This window comes from Phyllostomus hastatus, unplaced genomic scaffold, assembly GCF_019186645.2.
Source record: "Phyllostomus hastatus isolate PE091 unplaced genomic scaffold, TTU_PhHast_1.1 phas_scaffold_39, whole genome shotgun sequence".
In the NCBI taxonomy this organism is placed as follows: Eukaryota; Metazoa; Chordata; class Mammalia; order Chiroptera; family Phyllostomidae; genus Phyllostomus; species Phyllostomus hastatus.
Window position 1 is genome coordinate 30629735 of NW_025334028.1, and position 23526 is coordinate 30653260.

Sequence of the window (23526 nt, forward strand, 5' to 3'; positions counted from 1 at the left end):
AACCAAAGTGTCACAGGTTCGATTCCCAGTCAGGGCCCATGCCTGGGTTGCAGGCCATGACCCCCAGCAACCGCACATTGATGTTTCTCTCTCTCTCTCTATCTCCCTCCCTTCCCTCTCTAAAAATAAATAAATAAAATCTTTAAAAAAAAAAGAAAAGTATCACATATTTACATGGCAACTTAACTGACTTCTGCCCTAACCAACCTCTTAGATGGCCTCTTGAGGCAGAGCTCTAGCATACACTCTTACCTAACATTGTGCTGTGGTTTCTGTGTGTGTGTGTGTGTGTGTGTGTGTGTGTGTGTGTGTAGCAGTTATACCTCTTCTTATGAGGTCAACATTCTGTCACTTTACCGTAACAATAGACATCCTAAATTGTAGCAAAATTACATTTTATTTATTGATAAAACTTTAGTAGACTCATGTGAAGGATTTGTAGTACCTAGTGTATTGAGGCATACATGTTGAAAATCTTTGTGGGAAGGAGTGGTGAGGATGAAGCAGAAGAGGTAAAGAAGGGGTCAGGTCATGAAGGACCTTTTTGCAGTTGTTTTCTCTTTTCATCTGTAACAAATTACAACAAATTGGTGGCTTAAACCTACATGAATTCATCCTCTGTGGGTTAGAAGTCTGACTGGGCTAAATAAAGTCAAGGCATCAGTAGGGCTGTGTTCCCTTCTGGAAGCTCTAGGACAGACCCATTTGGTTGCTTTTTCCAGCTTTTAGAGGCTGCCCATGTTCCTCCACTCATCCCGCTCTTTCCATCTTCAAAGCCAGCAACATTGCATCTCTGAGTTGTCTTCTGTCTCATTTCGGTCTTCCACTTGTAAGGGCTCTTGTGATTACGTTGAGCTCACCTGGATAATTGAAGATACTCTCCCTATTTTAAGGTTAGCTGATTAACAACCCTAATACGGTCTGCAACCTTAACTCCCCTGTGCCATCTAACCTAACATATTCACGGGTTCCAAGGATTAGGACGCATGGGATGGAGGAGAGGTTATTGTGTCTTCCACTGTCTTACAGGCCATGCTGAACAATTTGAATGTTTTTCCTGATGGCAAGAGCAACCATTAGAAAACTTTAAACAAGGAAATAAAAATCCTGTTTGATTTTTAGGAAAAACACTCTGCTATGTTTGGTGTAGCCATTTTTCTAAAAAACTCTCAGTCGATATAGTAGTTAATTTTTAGCTCTTTTCTGATGTTTTAAAAGCTTATGTTGCAATAATTTTAGATTTGTAGAAGTGATGCAAAAATAGTACAGAAAATGCAATATCCTCACTCACCTTCCTCTAAAGTCTTGTATCTTCCTCTCCTGTCTTTCTCCTTAATCTGCTCTGGTCTGTGACAGGTTCTTCGTGTTTTTTGTTTGTTTGTTTGTTTGTTTTAGGACCTGACAGTACTCGTTAGTTATTTTGTAGATATTCCCTCACTTTGGGCTTGCTAATGCTTTGTGATGATTAGATTGGGTTTATGAATTTTAAGGAAGAATACCACAGAGGTAAAGTGCCCTTCTTATTACCTGATATCAAGGGGTTACATGACATCAACTTGTTTTATTATTAGTCATGTTAACCATGGGCACTTGACCGAGGGAATTCCTAGTCAACTTGGGCTGCCATGACAACATACCATAGATTTGGTGGCCTATGCCATAAGACATTTGTGGAAACTGGAGTCCAAGGTCAGGATGCCGGCATGGTTGGGTTCTGGTGAAGACCCTTTCCTGGCTTGCAGATGACTGTCTTTTCTCTGTGCTCAAATGGCTTTTCCTCAGTTCATGCATGCGGGGAAGGGATCTTTCTCTGTTATAAGGACACTAAGTCCCTCATGAGGATCCTACCCTAATGACCTAGTTAAAACCCTAACCCCCAGTTTGATAATATTGTATTAAGGGGTGGGGCTTTGGTGGGGGTAATAAGGTTTTGACAAAAGAAATTGAGGTGGCACATTCAGTCCACCTGCCAGCTGGCTTCCCCCACTGTAAAGTTACCATTTTTTTCTTTTTCCTATTGTGTTTGTTAGGAATAATTCACTTAACTGCAATCTACATTTAACAGAAGAGGAATTCAGCTCTCCTAGAGTAGAGTGTATCAAATAATTTGTGGGCATATGTTAAAATCACCATAGTATTAATAAATATTCGTGGAGAAAAGCTTTGAAGTCACTATTCCTGTTTCTCCTTAAATTTTTACTCAAAATTTTATCATTTTTAGTGACTCTTGCCTGCAGTAATTATTAGTGTGGAATTCTAATGGTGACTTCTCTTTTTCCCTCATTCCTTCTACATTTATTATTTGGAATTTTTCTGTAAGGAAGATTTGTTCTTTTTCTCCCATTTTAAAATTTATTCAGTCATTCATTTATATTATTATGGACTCATGGATGTTTATTTTATTCTTTGGATTATAATCCAGTGCTATCATTTATATATGTTGCTCAAATTATTTACAGCTCTGACCATGGGAGCTTTTTCAGGTTGACTTGGGTTTTTGAGCAGTTTTTTATTTTCTGGCACAAAAATTCTCCATCTTCTAATTGCCCTACATTAACACTAGAATCAGCTCTTTGTCCAAGTGATCCTACTTCCTTTTGCTGGGGCGTGGTATTTAGAAACCAAGAACTGTGCCCTGGATATGCTCACTGCTGCTTCTAGGCTCTCTAGGCAGACAGCCAGGAGATACATGTATGTCTATATATGTATCTCATGTCTCATATGTATCTCATATGTAAACATGTCTTTACTTATATTTCTGCCATCCATCTGTATGCATTTTACCTCAGTATCTTTCAGATAGGTTGTCATACTGATTTGTCAGAGTCTGCAGTCCATTCTAGATTTTCTTGAAATCCTGGTTGATTTTTTAATCAAAATTTGAATATAATAAATTCGCATTTATTCTTTGTAGTGTACAGGCCTGTGGGTTTTGGCAAATGCATGCAGTCAAGTATCCAGTACTATAGTTTTATCATCATAAAAAAGTCCTCATGTGGTCCCCTTATAGCACAGGTAGCAAACACAAGGCCTGCGGGCCTAATCCAGCCCTCCACCTTCTTTTATCCAGCCTGACACCTTGTTTCTACTTGGTGGCAGCATCAAGCTCCTTGCCCCTAATTAAGGAGTAGTTACATTTATACAGCCCTAAAATTACATTCAGCCCTTTGAAGGCAACCTCAAGGCTGATGGGGCTCCCGGTGAAAATGAGTTTGACACCCCTGCCTTATAGTCATCCACTCTTCCCCACCAGCCCCAGCAACTGTTGCTCTTTTTTCCAGCCCTGTCATTCCACCTTTCCCAGAATGTCATATAAATGGGACCGTAAAATACATAGTCTTTTTAAATATGTAATTGTATTTTACTTATTTGTATTTTTATTTATTGGTTTTTTTAAAGAGAGATGAAGGGTGAAAGACAAAGAAACATAAATATAAATATATGTTGTTCCACTTATTCATGAATTCATTGGTTGATTCTTTTATGTGCCTTGACCGGGGATTGAACCCCCAACCTTGGTGTATCAGGATGATGCTCTAACCAACTGAGCTACCCAACCAGGGCCAATATGTAGTCTTTTGCATCTTTTTTTTTTTTTTTTCACTTAGCTACATTTATCCATGCATGAATCAATGTCTGCTCCCTTTTATTGCTATGTAGGATTGTTTTGCTATGCAGTATTTTTTTTTAAAGATTTTATTTATTTACTTTTTTTTACACAGGGGAAGGGAGGAAGAAAGAGAGGGAGAGAAATATCAATATGTGCCCCGCCCCTCCCACCACTGGGGACCTGCCCTACAATCCAGGCATGTGCCCTAGATTGGGAATCGAACCAGCGACCCCTTGTTTTGCAGGCCAGTGCTCATGCACTGAGTCACACCATCCAGGTCTCTCCCTTTTTTTGAATTGGATCATTTCATTGATCAGTCTTCAAGCTCATTGATTCTTGCTGTACTGTTGAGGCCCTCTAATATATTTATTTTAATTTCACTGTAAATATTTCATTTTTAAAATAATTTTCATTTCTCTGTTGATATCTATTCATTCACTGATGATATTTTTTTCAATTCTTTGAACATGTATTTTTCCTTTTTTTGAACATATTATAATTGCTAATTTGAAGCCTTTGAATGTTAAATTCAACTTCTGGGCCCCCTCTGATCCTTGTCTCTCCCTGGCTGTTTTTATGCTGAGCATCTGGTGACTCTCCTATGTTTGCACAGCTAAAGTGCCAACTATAGGGACCTGACCCAACAATTGTAACTGATAGATTACCTTTAGAAAAGGAAAGTATCAATACATATGATAAATCCATGTAATAGAATAATACTACTCAGACATTTAAAATGATGATGGTAAGATATTTAGGTAATGCTAAATAAAAAAAATCATATAAAAGTACAGTGTAAGCCCACTTAACTAAATTGGGCAGTTTTATACAAAAATAAAATATTGGGTATAAAAACATCAAAATAGTAATCAGTTGATTTTTATTTGATCATTTTCTATACTTGTTTTTGAGTGACTCACTTTTGTAATAAGAAAATACTTGGGACTTCCGGCAAGATGGAGGAATAGGTGGACGCACCGTACCTCCTCGCACAACCAAGATTAGAACAACAATAAAATACAGTCAGCATAACACCCAGAACCGACAGGGGATTCATCTGAATGGAAGTTGGACAGCCAAGAAGTTGAAGTAGACCCGTACATCCAGACTGGTAGGAGACAACGAGCCGAGCGGGCGCGGGGCTGGCGCGGGTCGGCAGCGCACGGAGGTCGGGGGAAAATTTGGCGCGGAATCGGCGCGACAGCCATCGGGGCGTAGGAACGCAGCGGTGGACCCTGAGTACACAAGCTGCGGCTGCCGGACCCAGTGGGGCAGCAATTGTGGACCAGGGCAGAGCTCGCAGCCCAGGAGCCTGGGGAAAGGTCTGGGCCCAGGAGAATTGAACTGCCGCCATTGATTCGCCCCCGCCCCCGCCCCCACATATAAAGTCACAATCTAGCGACTGGGGCACCCAGCCCCGGTGAACACCTAAGGCTCCGCCCCCCACCTTAACAAGAGCGACCAGACCGAAAAAGAAGGAGAGACAGGGAAAGACATAAGACATGTGTGCAACAGAGCAGATCAGTCCCCCAGGACTCATCCTTTTGAGCGACCAAGAAATAGCCAATCTATCAGATGCACAGTTCAAAACGCTGGTGATTAGAAAGCTCACGGAATTGGTTGATTTTGGGCGCAATTTAGATGAAAGGATGCAGGTTACCATAAAAGAGATGCAGGAAGATACGCGGAGGAGAGCCAATAGAGAAAGGAAGGAATCTGAGTCTCAAAACAATACAGTGGACCAGAAGGAAGATAGAATCAACCAAGCAGGAAAGCATGATGAAATAAGAATTTAAAAAATCGAGGAGAGCCTTGGGAACATCCAGGACACCTTTAAACGTTCCAACATTCGAATTATAGGGGTACCAGAAGGGGAGGAGCAACAAGTGGAAAAGTTATTTGAACAAATAATAAAGGAGAACTTCCCCAATCTGGCAAAGGAAACAGTCTTCCAAGAAATCCAAGAAGCTCAGAGAGCCCCAAAGAAGTTGGACCCAAGAAGAAACACACCAAGGCACATCATCATTACATTAGCCAAGGTAAAAACGAAGGAGAGAATCCTAGAAGCAGCAAGAGATAAGGGGACAGTAACCTACAAAGGAGTTCCCATCAGACTGTCAGCTGATTTCTCCAAAGAGACCTTACAGGCAAGAAGGGGCTGGAAAGAAATATTCCAAGTCATGAAAGACAAGGACCTACATCCCAGATTGCTCTATCCAGCAAAGCTGTCATTTAGAATGGAAGGGAAGATAAAGTGCTTTTCAGATAAGGTCAAATTAAAGGAGTTCATCATCACCAAGCCCTTATTTTATGAAATGCTAAAGGGACTTATCTAAGAAAAGAAGATAAAGAAAAGACATGTATAGTAAAAGGACAGCAAACTCACAATTATTAACAACTACACCTAAAGCAAAACCAAAAGAAACTAAGTAAACAACTAGAACAGGAACAGAACCACAGAAATGGAGGGCACATGGAGGGCTAGCAACAGGGGGGGGTTGGAGGAGGGGGAGGGGGGGAAAGGTATAGAGAATAAGTAGCATAGAATGTAGGTTGAAAATAGATAGGGGGAGGGCAAGAATAGTACGGGAAAGGTAGAAGCTAAAGAACTCATAAGAATTGCACATGGAAGTGAACTAAAGGGGGTGGGAGAGGGGGTACAGGGTGGAGGGGAGGGAAGGGGGGAAAAGGGACAAATGTAATAGCATAATCAATAAATTAAAAAAAAATAATAAAAAAAATACTTGAGTTGTTTTTCAAAAATTTAACTATCCACCTATGTAACTAATTTATTCTCTCCTATACAACCCTTGTTGCTGTCCATTTTAGGATATTAAAATACCAGCTGCCTTTCCATATAGGCTGCAAAATCATTTAGAATCCAAAGAAATATCTAAATTATCCCAGAAAGCCAGTTATTTTCCCCTTTTCCTTAGAAATTAATAGCATTAATGAAATTTGGAAATATCTCAAAATACTTTTTAATTAGTGTTTATACTAATGTCTAATTTAAATATTTAGGTCTAGGTGGAAAACTGGTATTAATTCCCTTTTTCACTTGATATTTTTCTGTCTTTTAGCAGCATTCTGTAGTAACTTAATGCAAGCTGCATGTATAATTTAAATTGTCTGAAAGTTTCATTAAAAGAAATAAGTATTATCAGTTTGAATTTACCCAATTATCCCACTGTGCAGAAAGTGTTATCATCTTAACATTTATTCAATATTTAAAATCACTGTGGTCCTTTACCCTTTTACATACTATTTTTTCAAAATCTATTGTGTATTTTATACTTATAGCACTTCTCAGTTCCAATTAACCTGACTTCAAGTGCTCAGCAGGCACAGGTGGCTAGTGTAGGTCTCTAGCACATCTGTGATTGCACTTGCTGTTGTCTGTCATCATAGACCTAGTTTTGAGCCTTAAGTTGTTTATTTCTTTTTTTAGTATATGTACTTCATCTCTTCCCATATTTTACTTAACGCTCTCTGCTCTCAAATATTATATTCTAGGAAAGAACTACCATATTTTGCCATGTATAGTGAGCAGCCACGTTTTTGTTTGCATTATGCACTGGATTATTATACTCATTATTATAACCATGGTGTGCAGTCATTACACCCATGTGTATTGCACGCTTTTATTTTTCCGGCAAAAACTTGGGCAAAAAAGTGCGCATTATACATGGCAAAATACAGTATTTTCCTAATAGAACAAGTTAGTGCATTCCGTGTGTGTATGTATGTACACACACACACATTATATTTAACATCTTATTTGAAGATATAATTTTTTTACAATAATTATTGGAACTGTGATGTGTAGATTTTTAAGAATATAATGCATTTTTATGCTCGGTAAAGATGACTGTATTTTAATTTTAGAATCTGAATTCAGATATTTAAAAAAAAATTGTAATTGCTGTTTTGGGTACTATTGCCACATAACAAATTACTCCAAAACTTGATGCTTTAAAACAGCAATTTTATTATGCCCACAAATTCTATTAATCAAGAATTTGGACGGGGCACAGCAGAGATGGCTTTTCTCTGCTTTAAGGCATCTAGAGCCCGAAGTGGGAAGAGTCAGAGGTGATGCAGCGGCTGGAGATTGGAATGATTTGGACGGCACCTGGGCTAGAATCAAAAACTCTGGATTTCAGACCAGAACACTACCCAAGACCTCTCCATGTGGTTTGGCTTCTTCCGACTGTGGCAGCTGTGGAGTAAATGGTCTTCTTACATCGCTGCTGAGGGATCCACATGCAGATGTTCCATCACCCAGTGTAGGAGCTGAGTGTCCTATGCCTGAGCCTGGGAAGAACCACAGCTTTGCCTCTGCCATTCTTTATCAGTGGAAACTGTGATAGTCTGCTGATATTCAAAATGAGTAGACATAGACCCCACCTTTAATCAGCAGAGTATCAAAGAACTGGGGAATTATGTTTTAAAGCTGCCACAGTTGCTGAGGGAATTATAGGAAATATAGGCAAATGAAAATGTTAATATTATAAAAATTTCCATAATTTACTCTACAGACTGCATTTTTAAAAATCCTCGCTTGAGGATATGTTTATTGATTTTAGAGAGAGGAAGAGGGACAGAGAGGAAGATGGAAACATCTATCAGTTGCCTCTTGTATGTGCCATAACTGGAATCGAATCCATAACCTAGGGTATGTGCTCTTATCAGGAATCCAACCCGCAACATTTTGGTATAGGAGACATTGCTCCAACTAACTGAGCCACCTGGCCAGGGCCCCTGTAGACTGTTCTTTAAAAAGCATATAGGTCTATGTAAACTATTATAATATTTGTCAGGCTCAGTTTTTAGTACAGGCAGAAGAAATAAAACTTGAATATTAGTTTGGTCTATTCCCTGAGAGAAAATTAGGAGAGTTACCTAATTTTATTTTATTTTTTATTATTTTTAAAAGTAGTTTTTTTTTTTTTTAAAGATTTTATTTCTTTACTTTTAGAGAGAGGGGAAGGGAAGGAGAAAGAGAGGGAGAGAAACATCGTGTGTGGTTGCCTCTCGCACACCCTCTACTGGTGTGGTTTCCTCTCGCACACCTTCTACTGGGGGCCTGGCCTGGAACCCAGGCATGTGTCCTGACTGGGAATTGTACCAGCAACTGTTTGGTTCACTGGCCAGCGCTGAATCGACTGAGGTATGCCAGCCAAGGCTTCTAATATATTTTAAAGTAGAAGAAAAGAAAACATATTTCTTATTGAGTCACAGTAAGATAAAACTTTTAAAGACACTGTATTTTACTTGTTATAGATACTATTTATTTTCCATTCAGACTGATTTTTTATTTTTAGTGCAGGCTTTTAAAAATTGACTTAAAATATTTCAAAGGAAACATTTCACTTTCAAAATAGTCTTGATTCATTTATCATTTTTGATGAAATTATTTCCGTACCCTTCATGCTGTTGGAACATTTAGATGTGTAAGCACTGACATACAATGAACTCTTTCCCCTTCTCCCCTTATCCTCCAGGCAAGGTACTTTTCTTTGATGGACTGAAAGTACGCCTCCTCTGATGGATAATTCACTTCTGATGAATTTCAGCAAATACAACATTTCTGTTATTTTTAGAAGAATGACATTTGAGTAGCTTGGACATGATGATTGTTTTCCTGTTTTCAGACATGTAGCATGGATGAGCCAACTAAATTATTAAGTGATTAAGTGGGAAGATATCAGAACAGATTCATCCAGCTCTGACTTGGATCTTCTTTTGATTGATAAACTTATAATGTTACAATTTTCTAAGATTGTAGTGAATAGTAGCAAATCTATTTTTTAATATATTTAAGTAAAGGGGAGGGAAAACATTTCACTTTTTTTGACATGTTAATGAAAGATTCCTATTGCACTTTTTTCCTTTTAAGTAAATAAATTCTTCCAGGTAAACCATGGCCATGTAAAATATACTGCAAGAAAAGTCAACTGGACACCTATTACAACAGTTTTATCTTAATTTTGGTTTTCTATATACTTCTTAGAATTACAGAAGTACAGGTATTTTTCCTTACAACTTGATTGTGTAAGTTACCTTTGTGTCGGCCATAAAATATGTATTTATATAATCAGAGATCAAGGTTCTACTACATTATTTAGTAGATGTTAAAAACAGAATGAGGAAATGTTGAGCTTTATTCATATATCTTTTATAAGCAAATATTTTTTATATTTTTGTACACTGTAGCAAGGAATACAGTGGCTTGTGTATAATTGTTTTTGCTATCTTTTCATTTGAGATATGGTACAGATACCTATTTTCTTTCACAAGATTTGAACATTTGATTTTAGGGTAAAGTTTGCCCTTGCTGGAAGCAAGATTTCACTGTTTGGGACAATTGACAGATATTTACTGGGCTAAAGAATGCCAGCAAATTTTCTTGTAGTGAGGGGCTGCAGATGATTGTTTAAAAGTATGGACTTGAGCTACATTACTTGATTCGAATCCCAGCCTAGTTACTTTCTATAATTGTGACTATTAAATAACTTAATTTCTGTACCTCGTTTACCAAGTTTATAAAGTAGGTGTAATGGCACTATTTACTTCTAGAGGCTGTGAGGAAAATTAAGGAAATTAATGTATGTATAGCATTTAGAACAGTGAGTGTCACATGGTATGAAATGTTTAATATTAGACTAATAAAATTAATGTTTAATGTTAATTTTTTAAAAGATTTTATTTATTTATTTGTAGAGAGAGGGGAAGGGAGTAAGAAAGAGAAGGAGAGAAACATCAATGTGTGGTTGCCCCTCACATGGCCCCCACTGGGGACCTGGCCCTAACCCAGGAATGTGCCCTGACGGAGAATCAAACTGGTGACCCTTTGGTTCCGTAGCCCACACTCAACCCACTGAGCTACACCATCCAGGGTGATTAATGTTCATTTTAATAATGATAAAGTAACTATCTTCTATGGTGATCAAAGATATAAAAATATGAATGAGAAAATATTAAAAGCATCAGAGGAAAACATGAGTATATAGTTTTATAATACTGGAATGTGAAGGTTCTACTAAGAATGATTTTATCAAGCATGAAAGATATTACTACATAATCAAGATACTGTAGCAAAAGATACCATGGATAAAGTCAAAAGACAAACAATAACCTAAGGGAAAAATATATGTAGCAAATAAAAATAACAGGTTAAATTTTGTAATAAACAAGAACACTTATAAAACACAGCCCTATAAGTTGGTCCAAAGGTTGTGGTTTGTTGTTAAGCTCATTAAAACACAACCCTGTAGAAAAGGGCAAATGACAGAGGAAGACACAGAATGACTCAGAAATATTTGAAAAGATTTTAAGCATCACTCAAAGTTAGGTACTGCACACTAAAATGTTTTTCGCTTATCAGAATGGCAAAGATTAAAATGCCACTCAAGCCCTGGCTGGTGTGGCTTAGTGGATTGAGCATTGGCCTGTGGATCAAAGTTGCTGGTTTGATTCCCAGTCAGGGCACATGCCTGGGTTGCAAGCCAGGTCCAATGTAGGGGGCGCATGAGAGGCAACCACACATTGATGTTTCTCTCCATCTCTTTCTCCCTCCCTTCCCCCTCTCTAAAAATAAAAAATAAATCTTTAAAAACTCTTTTAAAAAAATAAAATAAAATGCCACTCAATCTTGGGAAGATGAGACATTCTTAAGCACTATTGATGGGAGGTACATATTGATAGATATTTTGGAGAGAGATTTTGTCAATGGTCAATTTTAAAAGCACAAACTTTGAACCTCCAATGACCTCATAGATATATATGTATTAGTTCACTCCCTGAAATAAGTATCCATCAATGGGGATTTAGTAAATAATGTTATATATCTGCAGTGAAATGCTACATAGATTTTTTAGGAGAATAATGAAAATTTATTCTAACACAGAATGATATCTAGGATAAGTTAAAAACAGGTTACAGAATTATATGAAACATATACGTTTAAAAACATGTATGCTTATATATACATTACATATTAAATATACATAAGTAGGCCTATAAAGGATGCACAAGAAACCATTAGCTGTAGCTGCTCCTGGGAAGTAGCATATCAGATACCAGGGAGAGAAGGGGCCTTGAACTTTTCACTTTATAGTAGTCATCATTTGAAGTTTTTTTTTACACTGGGTATATTGTTACTTTTAATAGTGTTTTTATAAAGCTAATACGAAAGGTTTGAACTTTTTCCATGCTAACTATGTTAGTTATCAATTGCTGCATAACAGTATACCCAAAACTTAGCAACTTAAAACTGCAAATATTTACTCATAGTTTCTGAGGGCTGTGAGCTTGGAAACAGCCTAGCTGGGTGGCTTTGGCTTAGGGTCTCATGAGACTGTAGTCAAGCTGTCACCTGGGACTGTAGTTATCTCTAGACTGCTAGGTAGGAAGGATCTGCTTCCAAGCTCATTCATGTGGTTGTTGGCAGGCCTCAGTGTCTCTTTGGCTATTGGTCAGAGAGTTTAGTTCCTCACTGCATGGACTTCTCCATAGGGCTCTTCACAATTTGGCAGGTTTGTTCTACCACGCTGAGTGATCTAAGAAAGAGAAAGCCAACACCCAAGGCTGGGCAAACCTTGGAAGTGTTGCACTACTACCTTTGCTATATACCTGTGGTCCACAGTCCTGGGCCATGGAACGGTACCTGTCGTGCCGTTAGGAAATGGGCCACATAGCAGGTAGTGAGCTGTGGGGGGAGCCAGCGAAGCTCTGTTCCCTTTACCACCTGAGCTCCTCCTCCTGTGTCATCTCCCCAAACCCCCCACACCCCTGCTTCCGTGGTGCCACGAAAGCTGGGGACCTCTGCTATGCTCTTGGTCACACAGAGCAATTCTGGTACAGTGTGGAAGGGTGTGAATACCAGGACATATGGATCATTGGAGGCTATCTTGGAGACTAGCTACCACATTGGGTCCAAAACAGTATATATCTTTTCTAATAATTTGTGATTATAGGGAAGTAAATTAATTAGACATCATTTAGGTGGGAACTGTGCTTTAAAATGATCTCCTTAACAATCTTTATTTGCTTTTCTTTTTCAGGTCCAGCACAGAATCAAATGCAGGTTCCATCTGGGTATGGATTGTATCCTCAAAACTATAGTGCTCCCTCAGGACATTACTCTCAAGGACCTGAGAAAATGACCTCTTTGCCATTGGATGGCCAGTGTGGCGACTACTACTCTGGTCTCTATACAGTACCATCGCAAAATGTGGTGACTTCTAAAACAACAAACCAACAACCAGGAGCACAGCAGATGTATAGCAGGGGTCCTCCTGCCCCTCACATTGTGGGGACCACTCCAGAATATTTCCAAGGTGCCACATCATCAGCATCTCATTTGCATACGAGTGCCTCCCAGCCATACTCCTCTTTTGTGAATCACTACAATAGTCCAGTCATGTACTCTGCCAACTCTCCTGCTGTTTCTCAGGGATTTCCCTCTACTTGCGGTCACTATGCTGTGTCAACTGTATCTAATGCTGCGTATCCTAGTGTTTCATATCCCTCTCTGCCTGCTGATGATCCATATGGGCGACAAATGTTTACCTCACAGAATGCTTCAACTATCAGACCTGATAGAGATAATTCATTTTCTGGTCAGAATACCACTCTCAGCCGTCCATCACCACTTCCGCCTCCACCATCACAACAGTACCAGCAGCAGCAGAGTCTTTCAGGATACAATACTGTCTCATGGTCAGCTTCAGGCCTTCCATCAGCTCAAGACAATCTCATCCAAAACCACACTGGCTCCCTGGCTACAGCCAACAACAACCCAGCAGATACTGGTAAGTTAAATGGAAAGTTCACCAAAGCATGGCTGAAAATCAGTGCATTTCTGTTCAGGTTTTTATTTGTATAAAAATTACAGATGATATAGCTTAATAGAAAAATTGGAAATTAGCTCACCTCTGTAATTAATTTCCTTTATTTCTTGTGGTATTTTATAGCATCTCCTTGTGCCCTTCCCCTTTACCTAGTCACATTTAGCCACCCAACCATCTCTGTCACGCAGCCTGATTCCTTGCCGTGATTGGGATTTCATCAGTATCTATTGATTTTTTTCACGCCTCTGCAGTAGTTATCTTTAATATGAAGTATAGGGCAAATGGAATGGTCCATTTGGGGGTATGCTTTGTTAGCCACTACTTATTTATTTTGTATTTTTTAACACTGGTTCAACTTTGGGACAGTTACTATCCCAGGCAGAGTTTAATTTACTGTAGAAAAGTTAATGGGGGAGAGATGCATAAAGAATAACCTTGTAGTTAGTCTTTCTGTCCTTCCTAAACCAAGATCTGGTTAAACTTATTAGTTTAAAAATTATAAATGTAAATATGTAGTCTTTTTAGTTGGGGTTTCCATAGGATATACTCATTTTAATTCACCTTGTGAATTTTAACCTAATAATGTGCTCTTGAACTGAGTGAAAATGTATGGAAAGAATGGGACTTGGTAAAGCTGTGGTAGTCTTCTGAATGATGTCTGCAGATGTACTTCAAAGTCTGGATAGCCATATGGCAGGGCTGTTGTTGTGGAAGAGTATTCTTTCCTGGGCAATTAGTTTATTTAAAGTCAGTGCATTAGAATATTAGATCTGAACTATACATTTGAGATCATCTGGTCATTCATTGCTGTACCATTTACAAACACTTTTCAGCTTCAAGCAACTAGAAGTGATTTAAACGAAGGAGGAGGTGGTGTTTTTCTCACATAACAAGCAATCTAGGGGAATCCAATAGATCCAGATCTCCTCAGTGTGTCTCTTCTGTCTTTCCATTCCATCATTTTTGGCATGTTTGTTCGTAAAAGAACAAGATTGTTTCTGTACCTGTGGATATCAATCAGTCAAAAGCATTGACTGAGCCTTGCATAAGTCAATGTAAAGCATCGTCCTAGTTCCCAGACCTGGCTGCACACCAGAATCATTTGCACAGATTGTGATCTTCAACCCCAGCCTGCTACTGAGCTAGACCAGAATCTCCAGGGTAGTCTGGGAAATCTGTATCTCTGACTCGATCTCGAGGGATGCCTAGTATCAGATCCAAACTCTACAGTAGTTCTTTCCTTTTGTTTTACAAATGAGGAAAGCTATCCAAGTTGGTTTGCTTGTGGTTATTAACATTAGAAACAGCTTGTCCTGGAGCTTGGTTTCAGTCTGCCCTTCTCAGAACCAGGGTTGTCTGTCCCCTAGAAATTATGTTTTCTTTCTCTTTTTTTAGCAGTCCTTTTACAGATCAGCTTATCCAAAGGTCCCTCTGACCTAAGGATTTTGTAAGTTTTGTGACAAATGAAGAAATACAGGCAATTCTGTCTTATTTCTGAGATGGAAATGGGACCCTGGATAGAACCAATTTATACTAACATGTAGGATCAGGAAAATATGGGGCCACTTGGCTAATGAACAGAATACCTAATTGGAAAGAGCTTATTGAAAAAATATTGAAGAGTAGGAATAATTACAAAGTTACCTCCTGTTTGAATAACTGTAGTAATTGGTTCTTTAGGCAGAGAGATGAGATACATTTTCACTCTTAATCCCAGTACTGTACTGTGAAAGCCATAATATTAAGTGTTTTTATTTTTTACCTTTAGATTGTTAAGTTACTTTTATATAGAGAGGTTGAGAAATACATCTCAGGTTAATGTGACACTTGCACTATTACCATTTTGAAAGAAATAAAGAAGTTACTTAAAATCTACTTTACAGTTAAATATTATAGAAATTCCCAAATTTTGTCCGCTGATGTATCTCAATATTTTTTTAATAGTACCCCAAGCAACTTAGTAGTGATAGTTCATAAGGTATTTGACAGATGGCACTGTGTTTCTATTGAAAATTTAAAAATTCCCTTCAAACTCTGAATTTGTTGCAGGTGCAACTTCAGTGCCCTAGTGCAAAGTTTGGGAACCATAGGAGTGTTGATTTTTATTTTCTAGAAAGATAGGCAACTCAGTTGCTTTGGAACTCTTAAATTACATCGTCATTAACATTAGAATTTTAGATATTAAACATAGTTTTGTGTGAATTTTAACTTTTGAGTAATTGACAAAATAATTGCACTTTTTAATTACTTGATTATACTCATTTTATTTTCAAGTACAGTAAGAGTTCTTAAGCCTTGGCCAGGTAGTTCAATTAGAGTATTGTCCTGATACACTAAGGTTGCAGGTTCAATCCTGTTCAGGGCACATACAAGAATCAACCAGTGAATGCATAAGTGGAACAACAAATTGATGTTTTTCTCTCTCTTCTCTCTCTCTCTTTAAATCAATAAAAATAAAAAAAAACTTAAGCAGTTTGCAAAGGGTTGAGATCCAAAAGCGTACACCTGAGTTAAGTGATTATCAAAAACAAGCCATTATTGTTTAGTCAGTTGGTGAATTCATGTGTAGAAACATGGAATAAAAAGATCTTTAAATGTTATCTCATTTAAAAAGAACTTCAAATGTTATTTTCCTCTGTATTTTATTTTTTAAAGATTGTATTTATGTATTTATTTTTAGAGAGAGGGTAAGGAAGGGAGGAAGAGAGGGAGAGAAACATCAGTGTGTGGTTGCCTCTCATGTGCTCCCCACTGGGGACCTGGTCCAAAACCCAGGCATGTACCCTAGTTTGGGAATTGAACCAGTGACCCTTTGATTTGCAGGCCAGCACTCATTCACTGAGCCACACCAGCCAGGGCAAAAGAACAAAAAAGCACCTAGTTTGTTTGGTTTTTTTTTTGCTTTTTTTTAATTATTTTCAATTTTAGTTGGCCTTCAATATTATTTTATATTACTTTTAGTTGTACTGCCTAGTGGTTAGACATTTATAAATTTACTAAATGATTCCCCCAATAAGTCTAGTATTTACCTGGCACCATTCATTTTTATTACAGTATTATCATCTACAGTCCTTGTGCTGTACTTTACATACTCGTGACTATTTTGTAGTTTATCAATTTATACTTCTTAATCCCTTTAAATTTTACAACTAGTCCTGAAAACCCCCTCACATCTGACAACCATCAGTTTGTCCACTGTATCTGAGTCTGTTTCTATTTTTTATTTTGTTCTTTGTATTCCATATGGTATTTGTTTTTTTCTGTCTGACTTATTTCACTTAACATAATACTTTTAAGTCAACCCATATTGTTGCAAATGATAAGATTTCATTTTTTTAAAAATGGCTATGTAGTATTCCATTTGTGTTTGTTATGTACCACATTATCTAATCATCTATTGATGGACACTTAGGTTGGCTACTTTGGTAAACAGTGCTGCAGTGAACATAGGAGTGCATATATCTTTTCAAATTATTGCCTTGGATTTCTTTGGATAAATGCCCCAAAGTGTAATTGGTGTGTTATAAGGTGGTTCTGGTTTTAATTTTTTTGAGGAATCTCTATACTGTTTTCCACAGTGGCTGCACCAATTTGCAGTCCCACCAACAATGCACAAGGGTTCCCTTTGTTCCACACCTTTGCCATACTATTTTTTGACTTATTTATCATAGCCATTCTGAAAGGTGTGAGGTGATATCTGATGGTGGTTTTTAATTTGCATTTCTGATGGTTAGTGATATTGAGCATTTTTTCATATGCCTATTGACCATCTGTATGTCCTCTTTGGAGAAATGTCTTTTCAGGTCTTCTGCCCATTTTTAAATTGGATTTTCATTTTTTGGTGGTAAGTTATATGAGTTCCTTTTAAATTTTGGATATTAACCCTGTATTGGTTGTTTCATTGGTGAATATCTTCTCTCACCTGGTAGGCATTTATTTCGTTGATGGTTTCCTTTGCTGTGCAAATACTCTTGAGCTTGATGTCGTTCCATTTGTTTATTTTTTTCTTTTGTTTCCCCTGCTGAAGGAGATATATCAGAAAAAATATATTACTAAGTAATGTCACAGAACTTACTGCCTGTGTTTTCTTCTGGGAGTTCTATGGTTTGAGGCCTTACATTTGAGTCTTTAATTGGTTTTTTACTTTATTCTTGTATAAGGTATAAGAAAGTAGTCTAGGTTCTTTTTCTTTCTTTCCTTTCTCTGTCTCTCTTTTTCTCTTTCTTTCTTTTTTTCTTACATCTTTCCAGTTTTCCCAACACCATTTATTGAATAGATTGTCCCATTGTATATTCTGGCCTCCTTTGTCATAGGCTAATTGACCATATAAACTTGGATTCATTTCTAGGCTCTCTATTCTGTTCCATTGCCATTTTGATTACCGTAGCCTTATATAGTATAGTTTGATATCCAGTAGCATGATACCTCCAACTTTGTTCTTTCTCAAGATTTCTGTGGCTATTAGGAGATCTTTTGTGGTTGCATATAAATTTTAGAATTATTTGTTTTATTTCTGTGAAAAATATGTTTGTATTTTGATAGGGATTGCATTAAATCTATAGATTGCTTTGAGTAGAATGGACATTTTAATGATGTTAACTCTTCCTGTCCCTGAGTGTGTTATATGAAAAGCACATAATTTTAAAAATTAGGAAGATGAATCTTGTTGCTGAGAAATAGAATTTTTCCAGAAAGAAATACTTTTACTAAAATTATTTTTACTAATTCTTGCTTAATAAGGATCACATTGATAGCATATCACAAAATAGTACTGTGATTAATGTACAATTTAATTTTTTAATTTTTTAAATTTATGTATTTTTTAAGAGAGAGGGGATAGGAGGGAGAAAGAGAGAGAGAAACATTGATGTGAGAGAGAAACATCAATCAGTTGCCTCTCATACACTCCCCAACCGGACCACAACCGGCAGCCATTTGCTGTGTAGGACAAGGCCCAATCAATTGAATCATACCAGTCAGGGCTAACAATTTTGTAAAACAATAAGCAGTTAAAAAGCCACTCATATAATAATCACTGTATGTATCACTGTATAAAATCTATACTTGAAACTAGCATATAATCACTAATAAGTTAATATTTATATCTGTTTTCTCAAGGTGGTGATGTGCCTGAGGAAAAGCAGAATAAATACCCTGTAGGATATGATTTCTGGACAAAGAAATCCAAGTTAGAAATAAATTAGAAAACTACTTTGCAGGTTTAATATACAGTAAAGAGAATATTTTCAGCTTTGAACACTTGTGAGGTTGCAGAGTTGTAACATGCAGGTAACAGTTTTGCTCCTTTGGAAAACACTCCTCAGTTTTTCCAAAGCTACCCTTAAGCCTTACCATCTTTTCTTAACTTTGTATCTACCACTTGTAAAGTTTTTCTACTTTCACTCCTTCTCTAAGCTCAGAAGGTGAAATGATTATCTTCAGAAACACTTTCTTCAGACTTTGGGTTTTTTGGTTATCTCTTTTCCTCTGTGTCGGTTCCCTGGGTTCTAGTGGGCTGTGCCATTACAAAGGTGAGAGGAGTTGATGACGAAAAACATAAGCTTGGTTTTGTATGGTCTAGGAACCATCAACAGTTTTAAGCAAGGTGGTGACACTATCATATTTATGTTTCAGAAGCTTCTATGCACGGTGTGGTAGGTAGACTGGAAGACGAAGAACTTGGAGATAGACAAGTGAGGAAGGAATTACTAAAATTATCTAGATGAAGGATGATTTGTGCCGGTATTCATTTAGACATAAGACAGATGGCAGAGGATGATTTTAAGGACTTATTAATGTAGTTTATGAAGAAAATGGAAGAATAAAAGATGCCTTTTAAATTTTCCAGGTTGAATAACTTTAATGGTCAGTGGTGTATTAGCTGAGAATTATTTAATCTCCTTAGTGTTGAAAGAATTTTATCCACAATTACTAAAGGGATACAGGAGCTAACTAGGGAACTACCTTAATAGCCCGCCTCCAGAAAAAGATATATTCTTGAATCATGAGTTGTCTCTAACCATCCCTTACACTAGCCAGTAGTATCGCAGTTCATTTTTCATAGTGCCAGTTACATGTTATTTTCCTACCAAATTCTGTTGTGCAAGGGATACTTTCTGTTTTGGCTGGCATGCTTCTATGGTCCTTAATGTCTATAGAATTTTTCTCCATTCATTTGGCAAATATTTGAAAGCCAACTATCTGACAGGTATTGTTTTAATGCTAGCTGGGAGATAAAACAGTGAGTAAAAAGGCTTGATTCTTACCCTTATGATTTTTGCACATCTGTGTGAGGAAGCAAACATTATCCAAATAAACAGAAATGAGTGTAAAATTGCTGTTATTATTTAAATACCATGAAACAGAGATATATGGTGCTTAGCAAGGATACATTGTTACATCTGGCCTATTAGTTATGAAGCTTAGGAAAGTTTTCCCTCATATTTGACATTTGAGCTACAGTCTGAAGGATGAATTCTCCACATGTAAAAGAAATATGTGAAATGCAAAAAGGCAACACTTTAAAATATAGGAAGCTGCCGCCTGAACTTAAAAAACAAACACAATGCTAGCTATAAAGAATAAGCATGATAAGCTTGAGTAATTCCTAAGTAAGAACTTCTCATCATTGAAAGACAATATAAAGCAAACAAAAAGGCAAACCATTAGCTGGAAGGGAAAAAAATACGGTATTTATCAAGAATACACAAATAACATACGTAAATTAATAAGGAAATGACCAACAACCCCAGAATAAAAATACATGAACAAGTATTTCACAGAAAATTAAATATATTCAATCTCATTAATAGAGAAAAGCAAATTAAAACCAGAAAGGGATATCTTTATCTAACATCAAAATGATAAAAATTTAAAAGTCTAACCATACTAAGGGATGACAAAGATGTGTTATAACAGAAACTCTTAGACACTGTTTGGAGAAGGGTTTATTGGTTTGGTATTTTAGGAGAATTCGGCATGTGAAGTGAAGTAACCACACCCTAAAATGCAGCTATTCCATTTCTGTATGCTCTGACTTTGTGCATCAGTCACCTGGGATCTTGTTAAAATGCAGGTTCTGATTCACCAGGTCCAGTACAGCCTAGCCTAAGATACTTTGATCAAGTTTCTGTATAGGTGTTGCTGGCTGGTAGACTACACTTGACTAGAAAGGCCCAGGAGCACCCCTTCTTGTTTTAGATACGTAACACTTACAGCAAATGATGACATTTGTTTGGGACACGGAGCTAAAGGGACTAGTCTACTCTCTAGGCCAAGTCATTTCCCACAGGCTGCTACAGGATTGCTCAAGCCTTCACTCACACCTACACCCATTTGAGCCATGTGTGCCACAACTTTAAGAAGCTCTTCCCAAGAGAAACTTGCACATTTGCACTAGGGACATGTTCGTGAATATTCATAGCAGTACTGTTGGTGAACACAAAAAATTGGAAATCCACAATTCCATTTATAGTAGAATGGATAAAGTATGTCCTTCCAATGGACTCCTGAACAGCAGTGAAAATAATGAGAGAAAACTCTGGAAATGTGACATAAGAAGTCATGGAAGAATACATACAGTGTATTTTTATAAAATTTAAAAAAAAACAAGCAAAAATAATGTTTAGGATACCTGTATATGTGGTAAATGTTATAAACAAAAGTGAGGGAATACTATTATTTAGGAGAGGGGCAGGGGAACATCAAGAGCTTTAACAGTATTGGAAATATTGGGTGTTGAGTTCGTGAGTATTTTATTTATTATGCTTTCGTTATATGTATATATACATATGTTCATACATGTATGTATCACATATCCTTTTATTTGTATTGTTTATTTGGTTCAAGAAAACAGTTTGTAATAGCAAAGGGAGAGTTTTTAAAATTACATTCTCCTTTAATAGGAAGGAGCATGGGCTAGTTCAAGGGATTGAAAAAAGACTGGTGAACCTAGAGGAGAATCACAGCAGAATGAAGCTAGGGTTTTAGGATGATTCAGGCAGGACCTTGTCAATCATGTTTAGAAGTTTTATCTTTATCTTCAAGCACTAGCAGAATATTGCAGGATTATAAGATAGATAATGCCATGTGTCAGGTTGGAGACTGGTTGTAATGTGCCACAACAGAGAAAGGGCCCTTTTCAGAGCTAATCTTATCTTTGACTTTGTGCTTGAAATTGTTTTTGGAAAAATTATTTGTGGGAATAATTTGAGGCCTGGGATGATGGAATTGTTCTCCAGAAAGGTTTTGTGATTCCTCTGTCGCTTGCCTTCAGGTGCTACTAGATGTGATCATGTTAATCCAGGTTCAAAACTCTACATTTACTGGACTGCGTAGGTTTTCTGAATCAAAGCTGCTGGCATTTGTAAGGATTATTTTCCTAGTTTATACTTCTGACATTAATAACCCTTCACAGTACTATTGTAAAAGTGGACAGATAGGGTATCTTGCCAGGTACCCTGTCTTTGGTGTGTCTAACAATGTGTCTTCTGTTGGCCATGCCCTGCAAGGCCATGGCAAACAGTGGGTCAGGTTTGCAGCTGACGTCCACAAGGCGAAAGCTGCTTTGAGTGTGGGACTTTTTTCTCTGAGTTTTTAATTTCTTATAGATTTTGGCCCCAATATTTGTTCATATCACACTTGGTTTTTGATGATTTTAAGAAGGTATTTTTAAACATAGTTTTTAAAGTTCTCTTTAGTAGAAGGTTTGGTCCTACTTACTAGCCATTATTACCAGAGGCAGAAATATTCTCTGTGTTTTCACATAGTGCCTTTTAATTTGTGTTGTAAGCAAGGGTAAAATTAGTATATATTTATTTTCCACCCTCTCACTTTTCTTCCACCCAATTTTAAATGATTATATCTTTCTTAGTTTTTACTTTGTACTGTTAAATATACTTATCACTCTGTTACTTGAGCAGTTTTAATGATTATATCAGTTAGCTAATGCTGATTTAAAACAAAAGTAATGTGTTATTTTTCATGGTTCTGTGAATGTGTTGGGCAGTACCTCTGTCCTTTTTTCCTGGACACTCAGTGTGACTCATTTAGCTGGGAAGATGGCCGAGTGGGAAGATCATAGGGCTTCACCCACATGTCTAGCAGTTGATGCAGACTGTTCACTGGGTACCTCAGTTGACTCTCCACTTGACTAAACGTCCTTCTGTGATGGTCTCGGGGCCACATTAGAAGAGTAGAAAGACATAAGATTGCAAGAATATTGAGACTTATGGTTCAAAACTTGCACACCATTATTTCTGCCACATCCTGTTGATTAAAGCCGGTCAAGGTCAGCCCTGATTTAGGGGGTGGGGAGATAGACTCTTCTTCTTGTTTTTTTAATCCTCACTACAGGACATTTTTTTTTTCATTGCTTTTAAATAGAGAGAAACGTCTGTGTAAGAGAGAAACATTGATTGTCAGCCTTATTGTATGCACCCCAACGGGGTATTGAACCCTCAATCTGGGTATGTGCCTTGGTAGAGAATCAAACCTATGACCTTTCCATCTATGGGACCAACTAAGCCACACCAGCCAGGATAGACTCCACTTCTTAATGAGAAGAACAGCAAAATAATGTGACAGTGTTTTTAGTCTCCCACAGTGTTTGTTCCTCCTAAAAATGGTGAGGCAGTCAGCATATGTAAGCTACCTTCAACCTTCTTTCCCCATTCTCCATATTTATACCATTTGTACAGTATTGGGACACGTTTTATTCTGCCACCATAGTCCTACATTTGTTTTAGTCTTAGACCTAAGTTATTCACATAAATATGTATCATGCATGTATACACATACATATATACATGTGTTCGTATATGAATGTATATGCACATACAAGTTTGTGCAAAAGTAGGTTTACACTTGTGAGTGTGTGAAATGGAGTTTATTCTTATTTATTATATTATTTTACATATGAACAACTATAAACCTACTTTTACCTCACCCTGTATATGTAAGTGTTCAGTATATATTAATGTTTGCTAGTCTTTCACCCTAGGTTTTTTACTCAGATTTATTGAGATATAATTAACATACAAGTTCGAGATATACAGCATGGTA

The 23526-nt window shown here is 37.3% G+C and overlaps 1 protein-coding gene across 6 annotated transcripts in view; it reads left to right on the forward strand.

The window, feature by feature from the left end:
* SEC24B (SEC24 homolog B, COPII coat complex component) overlaps window positions 1-23526 on the forward strand; it is a 92452-nt gene that overhangs the window by 9374 nt on the left and 59552 nt on the right. For all 6 annotated transcript variants that reach the window (XM_045820275.1, XM_045820277.1, XM_045820280.1 and 3 more), the window contains exon 2: window positions 12676-13425. In XM_045820275.1, the coding sequence (XP_045676231.1) occupies window positions 12676-13425 (750 nt within the window). The remainder of the gene's footprint in view (window positions 1-12675; window positions 13426-23526) is intronic.